Below are 16,081 nucleotides of genomic sequence, written 5' to 3' on the forward strand. Positions count from 1 at the left end.
AAGGTGCTTTCAGCAGGGATTAGCATAGATACGTTTCATCAGTGCACAGGACTAGTGTCTTTGGCTTGAGGTTCCTCAGCTGATCTTTTCAGTTTACCCTGTTACCCTGCAAAATATTAATGAAAAATTAGAGACCTGTTTATTGCATTTTCATAGCAGCAGGCAGAAAACCTACTGGTCTCCCAGGCTCTGCAAAGTGAATAAGATCTACTGGGGTAGAAATTGTTGCCTTTGATTACTTGAAAGGAGGACCCATCAACCTAAGTATTCCTGGGTTACTAAGGCAACTAGTTAGGTATGGCAGAAAGCAGCTGTGCTTGTCCCCTCTGTTCACACCAGCATTGTCAGTGATCTGTAAAATAGCTTCTCTTCAAAGGTGTGTATTTTTAATTGCTACAGGTACAGCTCAGCCTGGACAGGATGCCACTGAAGAGTCCATTTGTCATTTAAACTGGCCTCGAAGGCAGACAGGACAGTGTAGCCCTTGTATTGCTCTGCTCAGCAAATCATTTTTCATCCAAATTCTGCGCACTGAGTACATGTGGTGGATCATTAGGTGCATCAGTAGATAAAAAGCCCTGTTGATGAAGCCCCAGAAACATGAAAGGCCCACTAATAGTATATCCACACCAGTTACTGCAGAGGCTGCAGTCTACTCAGGTGTACCCAGCCTTCCTGTTATATAGCCAGCTAAGGTATTGGTAGCAGTGGAGCTGTGAAAGCAAGTTGCTGAGCATGGACTGAACCCAGTAGCATGTACACAGCCCCTCAGATAGATTTTGCAATTTATGCTGAACCTTGAGTTGCTGCAGTTAGCTTTCTTGCTGTCAGAGCCAGCTACGGTATGTCTACACTAGCTGCAGATACCAGAGCAGACCATTGTCACAGGAGCACTTAGGTGCCCTGTTCCTAGATAGGAGGAAGGGTAGCTGCCCATCACAGAGGGGGGGAACACAGATGATGGTTGCCAGGACAACCAAGCTGGTCATGTGACCAGAAGGGGGCAGGGCTGGGCCTTTATAAACAGCCCAGGGCAGACGCTAGATAGCAGTTCCCTTCTAGCAGGAGCAGGAGCAGGAGCAGGAGCAGGAGCAGGAGCAGGAGCAGGAGCAGGAGCAGGAGCAGGAGCAGGAGCAGGAGCAGGAGCAGGAGCAGGAGCAGGAGCAGGAGCAGGAGCAGGAGCAGGAGCAGGAGCAGGAGCAGGAGCAGGAGCAGATTGATAGAGTAACCAGCTGTGTCATGGCGTGGGTGGAGAGAACCCTGACTAGGAGGCTTTCCTGGAGAGCCAGGTGGGACCTGGACCTTATGTTATAGCCAGAAGGCTTATTGTTATGTTGCAGCTGGTTGGCTCATGGCTTTTGTGTTCCCTGTTTGATATTGCTAGCACTGGAGGACCGGGTGAGGCTGTAGGGGTGTGAGGAGGCCTCATGGGAACTCCCCAGTTGCTTGGGGGTTCTCGTTGCCCTGTGTGGGCACACGAGTGGTGCCTGGGACAGCACAGCTGTTCAGTGCCGAGGCAGCACAGCGGGTAGCCCTGCATGGGCGATAGTGAGAGGCCCGAGCGGGGCAGAGGACTCCGCCCAAGGGTCCTAGCACCAGAGTGAAGCCTGTAGGGACTCATGTTGGGCTCCAGGTGTGGGAGCCACATGAGTGAAAGCCTAGGGTGGGTGCTGTAAAAGCAACTAGCCCAGCAAGGGCAAGTCAGTGGCTATATAGAGCCCGGAGAAGGTGCCGAGAGGCCACGGGAGCGGGCACATGTTGAAGAGAGGCCCCAGGCAGGGCACCTGTAGTAAGAAGCAACCCCAAGAGGGGCATGTATGACTGACAGTCACCCCAAGAGGGGTGCAGCCTGGAAGGCATTCTGGAGGGTTTCCACAGTAATAGCAACCCCGACGAACCAAAGGGGCCAGGTAAGGCTCCGGCTGCCTGAGCCTAGCTGGACACGTTATTGACAGGACCCAGAGGGGCCAGGTAAGGCTTAGGTCGCCTGAGCCTAATTGGATAATTATTTCATAGACATCAGGGCTGGAAGGGACCTCAGGAGAACATTGAGTCCAGCCCCCTGGCCAAAGGGCAGGAAGTCAGCTGGGGTCATAGAATCCCAGCAAGATAAATATCCAATTTACTCTTGAAGGTGTTCAATGTAGGTGCTTGAACCATCTCCACTGGCAGACTGTTCCAGACTTTGGGGGCTCGGACAGTAAAGAAATTCTTCCTTATGTCCAGCCTGAAATGGTCTTGCAGGAGTTTGTGACTGTTCGACCTAGTCATCCCTTGGGGCGCTCTGGTGAACAGACGTTCCCCCAGATCCTGGTGGTCACCCCTGATAAACTTATAGGTGGCCATCAGATCACCCCTGAGCCTGCGCTTTTCCAGGCTAGAGAGTCCCATGTCTCTCAGCCTATCATCGTAAGATCTGTTTTCCTGACCTCTGATCATGCGCGTGGCTCTCCTCTGGACTGTCTCAAGCTTCTCCACATCCTCTTTGAATTGTGAAGCCCAAAACTGGACACAGTACTCCAGCTGCGGCCTCACCAAGGCCGAGTACAAGGGGAGAATGACGTCCCAGGATTTGCTCGAGAAGCATCTATGGATGCAAGCCAGCGTCTTGGTCGCTTTAGTAGCTGCAGCATCGCATTGCAGGCTCATGTTCATCTTGTGGTCAATGATGACCCCCAAGTCTCTTCCTTCTGTAGTGCTATCCAACGTAGCACTGCCGAGCCTATAAGGATACTGCAGGTTTTTCCTCTCAAGGTGGAGAACCTTGCATTTTTCGGTGTTAAACACCATCAGGTTCTCATCTGCCCATTTGCTGAGCTTGTCCAGGTCAGCCTGGATCACCCGCCTGTCTTCTGGCGTGAATGCTTTGCCCCAAAGTTTGGTGTCATCGGCGAACTTGGCCAGTCCACTCCTGACTCCAATGTCTACATCATTAATGAAAATGTTGAACAGTATGGGTCCAAGGAAGAGCCTTGAGGGACCCCACTTGTCACAGGGCACCCTGATGAGTGACTGCCATCAATTACAACCCTCTGGGTCCGACCAGGGAGCCAATTTCCCAGCCAGCGGATCGTGGTGGAGCCAAGGGCACAACTGGCCAAGAGGTGATCATGGGATACCAGATCAGAAGCTTTTTTGAAGTCAAGATATATGACATCAATCTCTTCTCCCTTGTCCAGGTGATTGGTCAAACAAGACCTACCTGCAACAAACCTGTGCTGGCTATCCCTTAGGATGTTAGCCTGGGCCAGGCCCTCAAGGATGGCCTCCTTAATAAACTTTTCTAAGATCTTCCCCAGGATAGAAGTCAGGCTAATGGGCCTGTAGTTAGCTAGATCCACTCTCCTCCCTTTCTTGAAGATTGGCACCACATTGGCCTTCTTCCAGTCTTCAGGCACTACACCAGAGCTCCAGGAGTTTTCAAAGATCCGTGCCAGGGGCTGGGCTATGATGCTCGCCAGCTCCTTGAGTACCCTGGGGTGCAGATTGTCAGGGCCAGCTGACTTGAAGGTATCCAGCTTCTCAAGATGTTCCTTCACGAGGTCAGGGAGGGCAGGGGATCCCCATCACCCAGATCTCCCTGTCCCACAGCAGGCATGGGCGTCCCATGGGACTGATGAAAGACTGATGCAAAGTACCTATTTAATAGGTTGTCTTTTTCCTGGGCGCCAGTTGCCCCATCTAGTTTAGCAGGGGTCCAATGTTGCCCTTGCTTTTCCTCTGGCTCCCCACATATCTGAAAAAGGACTTTTTGTTGTCCTTGATGCTTGAAGCTAGTTGGAGTTCAGTTGCAGCCTTGGCTTTCCTGGTTTGCTTCCTGCAGGACTGGACCAGTGCAGAATAATCCTCAGGAACCCAAAGGAGCCAGGTAAGGCTTAGGCTGCCTGAGCCCAACTGATAGGAGTACAGTTAGTAAGCCAGAGAGGGCTAACGGACAAAGGGGTGCAGGTTGCGTGACAAGCCCAGGGGCACCGGACAAAGGGGTGCGGATTGCGTGACAAGCCCAGGGGTGCCGGGCAGGGTGCAGAGAAGAGAAGGACCTGACAATGCCTGGAAGAGCAGTGAGGCTTGGGGTGTGCTAAAGGGGAGGTAGGAGGCATGCATAGCCCTTAAGGTTGGGGTGTACTGAGTCACCCCATATGGAACAGGGGATAGTTCAGCAAATACCATGTGTTAGGAGATAAATGGTTCAATTAGGGAGGCTGCCTTTTAACAGCAAAGATGTGGCGGACGAGGATAGGGGGTAATGGATTGCCTAATTCTCATGGTAGGGGGCGCTAGTGAAATCACAGCCGCTCCTAGGCTCCACGCTGTGACAACCATGCTTTAACTTAGCTTGACCTCTGAATGTTGTCCTGCATCTCATCTGAGTGTCCCTTCCTGGGGCTGTATCATTCAGAAGGAGCTGTACCAGCAGCTACAACCTTGTAGGGTAGAAATTAACTCAACGTATCCACTTTAAATAGTGAGGAGAGATAGAGAAACATGCATGTATGGGCCAAGAAAGAGAGAGGTTTTTGAGTGAGCACAGGGTGCTAAGGCTTGGGTATATGGAAGCAGGGAACAACAAGAGCCAGTGAGGAGAAATAGCCAGGAATAACTTGGCGGGACGGAAAGAGAAGGCTAGGAAATCCAGGACTGCACGAAGCAGAGAAGGAAAGGCGCCCCTGAGAGTTCTTAGGACACTCCCAGGACTCTGGTACGTCCTTCCTAACCCAGCGGTGAATAACTCCATCAATCCATTTTTCAACACCTAAGATTCGTCTCTCTCTCCAGGTATTTATGGTCAGTATCTACCTCCATAGTGCCTGAACAAATAAAGACTTACCTATTAACATGTAGTACTGGAGTCATGTAGACATGGTGGTCCAGGAAATACACGAGAGACAAGGATCTTTGTGAGTGGCAACTTTTATTGGACCAATTGCACGGCTGGGAGACATTTAGACAATCTTTCAGGCACAAAAATACTTAGACCTGAGGATGGGTATTTTGTGTCTAAAAGTTTGTCTAAATATCTCCCAACTATGCATTTTGTCCATTGGAAGATATCGCCCACAAACATCCTTATTTATTTATATACAACGTGTTCCTCACTCCACATTCTCCAATCAGCAGGGCTGGAGATAAGCACAAAGCTACCCCAAATGGACTGGGCATTGAGTCCATATACAGTGCAGTTCCTTAGGGCTCTGTGTTGGGACCAGTGTTGTTTAACATTTGTAAATGATCTGGAAAAATGGGATGAGTAGAGTAGTGAGATGGCTAAAATTTACCAAACACTTCTTCAAAGTGGTAAAGTCAAGGTGCACTGTGAGGAACTCCAGAATGGTCTGACACAATTGTGCAAGTGGGAAGCTAAATGGCAGATGAAATTAAGTGTAGATAAGTATAAGGTGATGCTTCTGGGCAAAAGTAACCCAACCTATACCTGCATTCATAAACGCCTCATGCCCCCCATGGCTGGGAGGGCACAGCGACCACCCACAGGCAGTAGCGGTGGCAGGGGCTGAGAGGCATTCTGTAGAAGAGAAGGAAATCTCCTTCAGACTGAGAGAGCCCCACAAAACCAACTGCTTTAAGCAGATTGCACATCCAACCAAACCATCCAGGTCTGCTCCCGGAGACACCTGACTGTCTAAAACCCCCATATATCAAAGAGGGGGAACAGCACTGGCCTTCTAGAAGAGAAGCTGGCCTCTCTTGTAAGGAATCAATAACAAGGCACATTGATTAGGAGTTAACTTGTATGAGTTAATTACAGAGGTAGGTATGGATTAGTGATCAGAACATAGCACTGGACACTAGGAACTCCCAAGAGCTCACCCAGACCCCAGCATTAACTCCTTCTGCGCTCTTGGATGTATAAGAACGTGGCACAAGTCTCTTCAGGACACATAAACACAGAGACACTGGAGAGAAATGTGAGGTGAAGAGCTCTTTTGCAGGATGCATGCAATATAAAAGCTCTAATGTGGCTCATGGATCATTGTCTCCATTCTCTCACAGGAATTATGCAATGCAAGTCTTCATTCCTAAATGCCTTTCTGAACATATGGCACTCTCCCCCTAAGGATATCAAGCATTATTGTTAATATGGGGATCAACTCCCCATAAAAACCATTGCAGAGTCTCTTTCTGTTCTGGCGCAGGAGCCTTTGGAAAAGATGATGGCACTAGGACCCATACACCAACTCAGAGTTAAGGAAGTAGGTCTAAGCTGTGCTGAGTGAGAATGGTCCTCGCTGTACAAGCTCCGCACCATAACTTGTCTTCCTTGTTCAGCCTTCCCTGCACCTTCTCTGGATGAGATTGTTGCCTGAATATGGCTGAGGAATATCTACAGGGCCTATTTAGCTTCTGCAAAACAGGACACAGAAGACAAGGTTCACATAATGGCAAAGTATTTACAGAACTAATCAAAGGTCTCCAGAGACAGACTACAATACAAGAAGAATCTGGCTTGGGTACCATGGGGAAAAAGAGCTGCTGGAAAGGCCACATAAGTAGCAACTATTTGTCTTTATAAATATTAATGAATTCAACTTTGCTGTATTCCTAAAAGGGAGATATCTATGTCAGCCCATTCTGGAGTTAGGGATATTATGATCATCATAGTTCCATTCATGTCAATGCTAGATTACATCAGCTAAGGATCTGGCCCCTGAGAGATTAAGTGTCTGGTCCAAAGTCATCCAGAGCACCACAATCTAATCATTTCCTAGACACCTGTATGCCATGCTGCAGATGTGTGCAGACGATATCCCCATTAGACCGTACAGCTTCCTCTTACAAGCATCGTATCTTTAAAATGTATACACCAGGTCCTGTGCAATGGTGAATGCCCCTAAATCTTGTTGGCTTTATGGGAAGTTGCCAGAACTCCACCTTCTCTCAACATCACTGTGGTTCACTTTCATAGGGTGCAAATCTAAGGCATCAGTCATCGGCAGACCTAGAGTAAGAAAGCAACTCATAAAGAGCAGGGAACAGACCACAGCAATAAGCAAGCGACTGAAAAACAGGATAGATCCCATTACTCATGGCAGACAAACGGTATTAACACAAGAAACTGACTTCAGTAGGTCTGCTCATGTGAACAAAGGGCTCAAAGTCAAGTTCTCAACGAGACCAGGTTGCCAGCTTCTCCGATTCCCTAAGTGGAATTGCTGGTCCCACTCACGCCCCAGTACGAAGGTAGTAGTGTAATGGACCAGCCAGGCCATTGTTTTAATACTGGACTCTTTTCAACTCTATAGCCCCATTCATCTGAGGTTTTCAAAGCACCACACACAAAGGGCTGGTGTCATCCCTGCTTTGGAGACTGGCAAACTGAGGTACAGAGAAGTTAAACCAATGGCAAGAGTCAGCATTAGAAAACAGTCTTTGTAACTCCCCGTGCCCCATTCTAATCACTAGACCGCATTAGGTTGTTGCATCTTTAACTCCTTACCTTGTTCACTGAACAGAGATTTGCATTCCTTATGACATCATAGTACCTATCTGAAAACAAATCCACAGCAGGTGAGATCACCAGCTCACAGGTAGTTTGGCTTCAGTGACTAAATGATAGAAGGAAACACACTCAAGGCAATACAGTGAGCTCTCAAGGCCACTTGCTGCACCTCTGGCAACATTTGGTTCATGGTGGCAACCAATTCACAGGAGTCTTTTCTGCTAAAAAAACAAGACAATGTTTATTCAAAGTTTCTTCCTGGGTGTTTCTCTCTGGGCTGTCTGCTTGTTCCAGAATGGACTTTGCGTTGGTGGTCGCCCAAGCTGGAGGAGAGTTGGCATGGATATTCTTCCAGAAGATCTGAAAGAAATGGAGCTTGAAACACAGCGTATGTCTACTTGCCTGCCCTACCCTTTGGACCAATCATCTCTCTACTTTACCAACCTGGAAATAACCAAAGGCTGGCTGGATATCCTGCGTTTTAGCGTCAAAGTTGTTCTTTCTCTCCTCTGCTCTTTATCTGTACACTATCTTTGGATCAAATGGAAGCTGCATCAAAGAAGTGATGTGAATCCTGCAGTGAGTAATGTCCGTTACCAAACTCAAACGGTCCTAGCTCAGCAGAAACCAACTGTTTTGCCTGGAAGGCTGGAGAGGCAGTGCCCATTTGGGAATTCAGAAGCAGTAGAGGGTGGCAGTATTGCCACTGCTCCCCTGCTGCCAAGTTCCCCAACCATGGGGTGTCCCATGAGCCAGATGCCATGGTTCTGTGGACCACATCTGGCCCATGGGCCACAGGTTGAGCATGCCAGTCCCAGGTAGATTACAGTAGCGGTGCTCAATCTTTTGGTTCAATGAGTAAATGAGTGGTGTGGGGCCAATCCATGGGACAGATTAAGCCCTACACACCAGAATCAGACACTGGGACCTGGCACTGTTCCCTCCCATCTCCATGCACTGGGTCTGGGCACCAACCCCTCCACCGCCACATGCTGGGATTAGCGCCTGGCAGCCTTGCACCACCCACTCTGCCCCAGCATGCTGGATTTGAGCCTCAAGGGCCTGGAGTTGCTCCCATAAGCCAGGATTTGGCCCTAGGGGCCGAGCACCACCCCCTCCTGTCCCTACACCCTGGGGTTGGGTCCCAGAATCCTGGAACTACCCCCTTCCAGCCCTCCGTACCAGGATTGGGTCTCAAGGCCCTGGCACTGCCCCTTGCATGCTAGTTCTGGGCTGTGGAGCTCAACTGTGTCCCCGCCCAGCCCTTAGCACTGGGATGGGTCACTTGATCCAGAGCTCTGGTCCTGGGGCTCCCCAGTGGTCTGGACATCTGGCAGCATGATAGCAATGCCACTGCCCACCCTCCACTGCCAAATTTCCAGATCTGTAGGAAGCCCCATAGGCTGGATTACATGGCACTGCAGCATTGATCTGGTCCATAGGTCAAAGGGTGGCCACCCCTGGATTAAAGCATAGCACTGGAGATTCTTTCGGATTAAGAGTTATGACCTACATTCCTAAATCCATATTTGGACATTCAAATAAACAGTCTAGTTGTCAAAAATGAAGAGATTCAAGCTCTCCCACTGACTCTTCCTCGCTCTCCATGGAAAACCCACTATAAGCCCATACATATCCTGGAAGCTGCTACCATGAAGGTCTCCTTTTAGCTCCTGAATGTTAGAGACTGGGTTAAACCCTAGAATGGGCAATGGGGATGTGTTCAAGCACTTGACCTGCAAATGTAAAACTGGTGAGAGTTTCCAGTTGAAGAGAGGGGTAAGAAAAGGAGATTTTCTTTACAAGAAACTGCACAGAACAAATCTGTGGCAGTGGAAATAAGAGAGTCTAGGCCAGGGCCTGAGGCTGGCATAAACCAAATTAGCTCCATTGAAGTCAATGAGTCAGATCATTGTGTAAATCATTGTAAATGTCAATGGAGCTGGTTTACACTAGTTGAAGGTTTGGTCCACTGACACTTGAGTTTTTAAATAAAAAGAGATCTGGCCTGGTAGTCCGTGACTCTTGAAGAAAAGAATAACATTCCCCATGTTATGGGCTCTGTCTTTCCAGGTAGTAAGTCAGACCTCCACAGTTTCGCTTGCAACAGAACTCTATGGTCAGCACACCTCCAATGTGGAAAAAATGCCGTTGAGACTGGTGGCAAATACATCCAGGATGCTGAAATACCTGAAGCACAACTGCCACCATGAAAGGAAAGAAGTCCCACCATGGCAATTAAATAAAAGGAGAAAGGTGGAAGAAACTGAAGATGATGAAGACATCTTCCCTGCTTGTCCATATAACCACTGCTCCAGTGTGGACACTGTGATGCAGGAAGTGTAAATGGAAAAAGGGGCCGCTCCTTCTCTAAAAAAAGATAAAAAGCATATTTTTATGCTCCGATACTTGTTCTCCAAATTCTTTACATGGATGTTGTTAAGGAAGTCAGTGGGGGCACTGAATAGAAATCAATAGCTGTGTGTTTGACATTAGATCATTAGTTGATCAGTTCATCTAATGATGACAATTGCAAAGTTGAATTCTGTCATTGACAGAATAGAGTGGGAGGAGGGAAGCAAAATGGTCCAATTGAAAACAAAGGTTTCAACACTCGGGTGAGGGTGTTTTGAATTTCAAATATAAATGAAATAACACTATCCTTGGCAGAAGAAAGCCACCATTTCCCCCTACACTTTAGCTATCCTGAGCCACGCTAACAATATGAAGCAGCTCAGGAGCTGGTCTATCCAATTAGCTGCAGCTCCCCTGGCAAAAAGGCAAGTGCCAGTATAGCACAGAGCTGGAGCAGTACTCTTGCTCCTGAGCACGTTCCAAGTGGCCAAGCAAAGGGGGCATGGTGGGAGAACTATGGTGGGGCTACAGTGAACCCTGGCTGCAAGAACAGGCCCTCAGGGCAGCAACTGTCAGGTGTAACAGAGCAGTTCTTAGACTCTGCTAAGTTGCCCCAGAGACCAAACAGGTCCATTGGTGAATTGTGTAGGTGAATTGCCTAGGAGCCACACCAGGAGGAATCAGCTTCACCCCTTCTATCTGATCACTGGCAGGATCAGGAAATCTGAGCCAGATTTTTCCTCTTCCCTAAGAGTTTCCTTACAGTCTGGTTAACTAGCTACCCATGGCCCATCCACAATGTCACAGATGAACACCTGGTCTCAGCAGCTGAAGGGGCTGATGACCTGAACAGCACAACACTTAGAATTCATGGGGCCAGATCTTCAGCTGGTGTAAATCTGCCTTACATCATCGATTCAAGTGGAGCTTGGATGACTTCCACCAGCTTAAGATGCATGCCCCCTTGGTGTCACCACGCAGGGTCCTGCAGGATGGCCGTGATCTCCAAGGCCCCCTTCCCATGCTACGTTGGCCCAAAGGGCACCCTCGATTCTCACCCTCCACGTCTTGGATGGTACATATATTAGGGAGGCTGCCTTTATGACTTCTTGGACACGGTTTTGCTGTACCCTGACCCCGTGGGCTCCTGGACCCTTTGTGGGTCCCATTCTGCAGTGGGTGTTTTGGGGCACCCTAGCCTTATGGGCCATGCGTGGCTTCAACCACCCCTTTACTGTGCCCCAAACCTCACAGATGGAACTGACATTTGGTACAGCTGTGCATCTCAGGAGTTTCTCTCTCACCTGACCAGTCCAGGAAGTCCACTCACTCAGCCTGGCCATAGCGGCAGGCACTCTCTCAGGCCTTTTCACCTCGGAAAGTGGTTGCTACAATATCAGCTCCCAGTTCTACCAGAATTTTCAAAGTTTCTAGTTGTCCCCATGCAGCAGTACAGTGAAGGAGAGTAACCTGGGTGAGATGTGGAAGACAAGCCATCAAAAAACACACAGAATTTCTTTTCCTTTTACACTTTTGTGCTACTCCTCAGCCCGTTGCCCCACTCTGGGGCCTATCGCCCACGTCTGGGCTTCCCCACCCCTCTCGGGGCCTCTGCCACGCCTCTAGCCCCTCTCGGGGTCCCCGCCGCACTCTCCGCAGCCGTTGCCCCCCCTTCTGGGCCTATACCGCGCTCCTTGCATTTGGGGCACAGGTGGCCGCAGCTGTGCCTGGCCCCTTGACCCTTCTCTGGGTCCTTTGCCCCACTGGGCAAAACACCACCCTTACGGACTGGGGTCCAAAACCCCGCACACCGCACCTCTCCGGCGCAACACCACACCTCTCCGGCGCAAACAGTTGTGTCCCACTGGCACTGTGCCCCTACTGGGCACCAGGAACCCCCAAGCTGCTGGGGAGCCCCTGTGAGGCCTCCTCACACCCCTACAGCCTCACCCGGTCCTCTGGTGTAACAATAACCAAAAACCTGAGCCACCTGGCTACAACATAAACAGCATAGAGCCTCCCTGCGGGGTGTATTCTCATAATACTTCAGCAACTTCCTTCCTTACAGGATCCCTGAGTGATACATAGACAGCACACCTAAAATACAGAGCTGTTTGGATGAGAAGCAACCAACCAACCAGGACACAGCCCCCAGCTGGGGTAGGAGAGAACAGTGTGGCCAAGAGAATTTCTCAACGCGCCGTGCAAGGAGTCCATCACAGAGTGAGAGAGAAAAGGAGTCCAAAGTCTCTTGTGAGAACTTTATGGCAAGATTTATGGAGGAGAAAAGAAATTGAATTGCAGGAAATAAAACACATGTAGGCAGCTAAGTCAACAGAAATGGTTAAGGACTACTTAACAGCGGAGAGTTACGGGAGGGGAGCCAGGAAGAAGCCAAGACAGGAATGAGCAGTGTGGAGAGGTGGAGCTATGATGGTAGGTGGGGATCCAGGGCCAGCTTCAAACTTAATGAAGTCAATGGAAAGATTTTCATGGCTTCAGTGCTGTTTGGACCTAAGCAGCAGAACGAGTGGAAGAAGCAAGGGTTCCTAAATTCAGAGAGGTTGGGTTCACAACATCACGGGGATGGAGGGGGCCTCATGAGGTCATTTAGTCCAGCCTCCTGATCATCCCTGACTAACCCATCCCAGACAAGTGTTTGTCTAACTCACTCTTGAAAATCTCCAGGGATGGAGATTTCACAGCTCCTCTAAATAGCCCGTTTCAATGCTTGATCACCCTCCAGGTGAGAAAAGTCTGAGAATTTGAGGAGCAGTAGTCCAGGTCCTGTCCCAGGGAAGTTAAAATGAGTCTTTGCTTTGGCTTGGATAGGAGACGGAGCAGGGTGGGCGTGAGCAGGCATGGGGCCCACTCCTGATGCATTCCCCTGGCTGTTTTATCTTTCATGTCCACCCCATATTTGGCCAGCTCTGATGTGCACTCTCTCCAGCCATGTATGCTGCACACAGTAGGTCTCTCCTGATAACATCCTTTTCCAACAGCACTTGCATGGCCTTTTCATGCTTGGGGTCCTCTAGGTCCTCAAAAATCTGCTGTACGCCCTCCACTTCTCCCAAGAGAACAGGTCTCAGGAGAAGGTTAGCATACTCTGACTCCTCAGCCTCCTGTCCTGTATCTGCCAGCTCTATAGCCTCTGCTGGATCCATTTTTCTCAAGAGCAGGGGTTTTCAACCTTTTTTGATCAGTGTCTCCCCAGCAGCCGGATGCGGACCGGAGGTGGCACGTGGCCAGATACGGAGGCAGCTGCAGTGTGTGAGCTTCCCCAACCCATGTCCAGCCAGGTGGGCGGCGCCTGTGCGGGATGATGCACGGCGGCCCCCCGTACCCTTTAGGGCATTCTCAAGTACCCCCAGGGGTACATGTACCCATGGTTGATAACCCCTGCTCTAGAGCAATGCCTGACAAGAGACAAGGAATAACAGAGATGCCTGTAAAGCATCTGACTGCTTTTGTTATTTGCATATGCATATTTTTATACTCATCAAGATCATCCTCTTGGCCTCCTCCTCCAAACTGGGGAAAAAGAATACATCCAGCATTCACACCTGAACCAGATTCAGCTAAATGTATTTCTTTACCACATTGACAAGAGCTTTGTGCTCTTGTGCTGATTTTCTTAAAGCCCCGGCTGCTGGAACCATAAGACTGCATTAAAATCTGAGCTTCCATTTAAAGAACAAAGTAAATTTCTAGTTTTTGTGACTGCAGAAGAAGGCTTAAATACAAGCAGCAGGTAAGCCGCAAGACTCAAAATGCATAAAGAAACTAGAACAACATATAATTTTTTTAATCATGATTTTCAAGTCCATTTCCTGATTTAGGGGCCTGGTTTAATGATTTTTGAACCTTTGAGGCTGTCAACACTGATTTTACAGTACTGTCACTATGCACAGTGATCTTGTAGGATATATTGAAAATACTACATTAGAAAAATAATTCAGACAAACCTAATCAAATTAACCATCAGCTGCATTAAGTACAGGCTATTGCACTCAATTAAGACTCATTCTTAATGTATTGATTTATTTATACACACACACACACACACACACACATATGTTGTAATTATTTTGCACTTGCTGTGTGTTATAACCTTTTGTAATAGGTGGCCATGTCCACGTACGCCAGCTAGAGGCTTGCATAGTGTTTATGTAACAGGTGTAAGTGAATAAGAGACCCTAGGGCGGCAGTATAGAAGAAACGTGCGGTTGGGATTTTCCACATGGGGTTTCTCAAGGGAAAGCCAGGGTCTGTCAGTAATGTGACAGTCACCGCTCCGAGCCAATGAAGAAGTGCCACACGCGATTAGACCGCCCTGCATCACTGAGGGTATAAAAGACATTGCACTACGAACTTTGGGGTCTTTGCGCGCCCGACGGAACGTACTCACGGATCGGTTCGAGCGCGGCGCGACCTTCGGCCCGGCCAGCCGGAGGGGAGGACGCCAGACCCGCCTGATCCCGGCGACCTATCCTGGAGACACCTCGCCAGTATACGACAGCAGTCTCACGTGTCGCTAGGGCGCGGGAGACGTGGGTGTGTGCTCACTGGTGCACACAACACCATTGATTCTGTTTTGTTTTGCACCCCGTTAATAAAGTTGAGCCTGACCACCTATAACATCGCAGAGCGTGATCTGCTGTAAGCCCGACTATTGAAAGATCCTGTGTACATACATATATATACATATATATATATATGTATGTATATAGCAGTGTTTAATTTTAATAATGGAAATATATTGATAGATAGATAGATAGATAGATGTTTCATTTAGCCATGGAGAAATGTGGATTTGGGGTTACTTTTTTAAATCCGAAAAGTGGGGATTTTTTTTAAATCAGAGAAAACCAGGGTCCCTGCTCATCATAGGATCAGAGAGCAGTTTACAATGACTGGTTACATCTCACAGTCTTTGTGAGACAGGCAATGAACCCGCCAGCGACAAGCTTCTGCTACTATCCTTGCACCTGCTCAGCCTCGGGAGCGGTGCGAGGGCAGGGGAGGCTCTGGCGCTGGAACCGGAAGGCTGGCGGCTGCGGTGCCGCGGGCACGGCCCGACGGGTGGACACTTCCTGCTGTTGAGCAGACAGGCGGTGGCAGCTCTTGCTGGTCCCGGGAACTGGCTGTGTCTGTGTGTATGTGTGTACGCACGTGTGCCTTTGTGCGTATGCATTTCTGTGTGTGTGGTGTGTGCCCATATAACTACATGTGCCCTTGTGTGTGTGCATGCCTATCTATTCCTGTGTGTGTGTGCATCACCCAGAGCCAGGGTCACAGCCAGGGGATACGGGGCTAACTGAGACCTGACGATCTCATTGGGCTGAAGACACGAAGTGTGGGGTGCAGGGGCAACACGTGCCAAGAGGTTCCCTCTCTTGATTCTTTTTTCCTTTTTTTCAATACATATTTTGAAGGGGATTCATCTGCTCCAGGTGCTGATGAGCTAATGTAGCGGCCTCGCCTCTATCCTTTTCTTGTGCAAAGTGCCTGCAAGGTGCAGCCAACACCTTCTGTTCAGGCTCTTGCCAAAGGATCAATGGGGAGATACTGTTTGTACACAGCTGGGACATGACACCTGATGCTACCAGCCTTGTAACTCTAGCTTCCTCATCATGCTACTACCGGATAACTTGAGAAGCTTGCAATGGTGAAGGTAGAAAAACTGCAAGGTGGCTTCTCTAGGCAAAATATTCAGTTCTTCCTATATATAATGTGTTAGAGGACTATACCAGTATACATTTATCAGTCTAGCCACATGCAGGTTTTATCCAGGTTTGCAATCTAATTTACAGTGAACCAAAAGTAATGTGGCACGATAAGCTTTGAACATTAGCAGGGGCAAGGGAGATTATATTATTCCCTGAAAGAGCTGAGGCAAAGGGCCTATGCTCAAGACTCTTGAGGACTCTCTGGACTCGCTCATATAACTAACAACTGAGTCCAGATCTTGTGAGTCCCAGTTCTGTCTTAACCACCAGATTATACTTTAGAAGTTTTATTTCAAACCCAGAATTTGCCCAGTCGCATAGATAGGTATAATCCTACTTTTTATGTCATGTCTCTTAATTGTTTGTGAAGTCCTTTGTGTTTCTTGGGAAAAACATCTGAGAGAATTACAACATGTTAGCGTGGTTGCTGTCACATCTTGAGCTCAAACGTTGATGAGCGATGCAATTAAACACCACAATACAGAAGGGAATGACTACCTAGAGTTTTGATAAAATTTAGTTTTGATATTGTCTTGAT

The 16,081-nt window shown here is 48.7% G+C and overlaps 1 protein-coding gene across 1 annotated transcript; it reads left to right on the top strand.

Moving 5' to 3' along the window:
- The first annotated feature begins 7,795 nt into the window (after positions 1 to 7,795).
- LOC149864025 (testis-expressed protein 50-like) lies at positions 7,796 to 9,802 on the top strand. Its single transcript, XM_090048721.1, has 2 exons — positions 7,796 to 8,035; positions 9,530 to 9,802. Exons 1-2 carry the CDS (start codon positions 7,796 to 7,798, stop codon positions 9,800 to 9,802), a joined length of 513 nt encoding a protein of 170 aa, XP_089904847.1.
- The last annotated feature ends 6,279 nt before the right edge of the window (positions 9,803 to 16,081 follow it).

The sequence above is a fragment of the Crocodylus siamensis genome, chromosome 5, assembly GCF_052110815.1.
Source record: "Crocodylus siamensis isolate JL-2025a chromosome 5, ASM5211081v1, whole genome shotgun sequence".
Classification (NCBI taxonomy): Eukaryota; Metazoa; Chordata; order Crocodylia; family Crocodylidae; genus Crocodylus; species Crocodylus siamensis.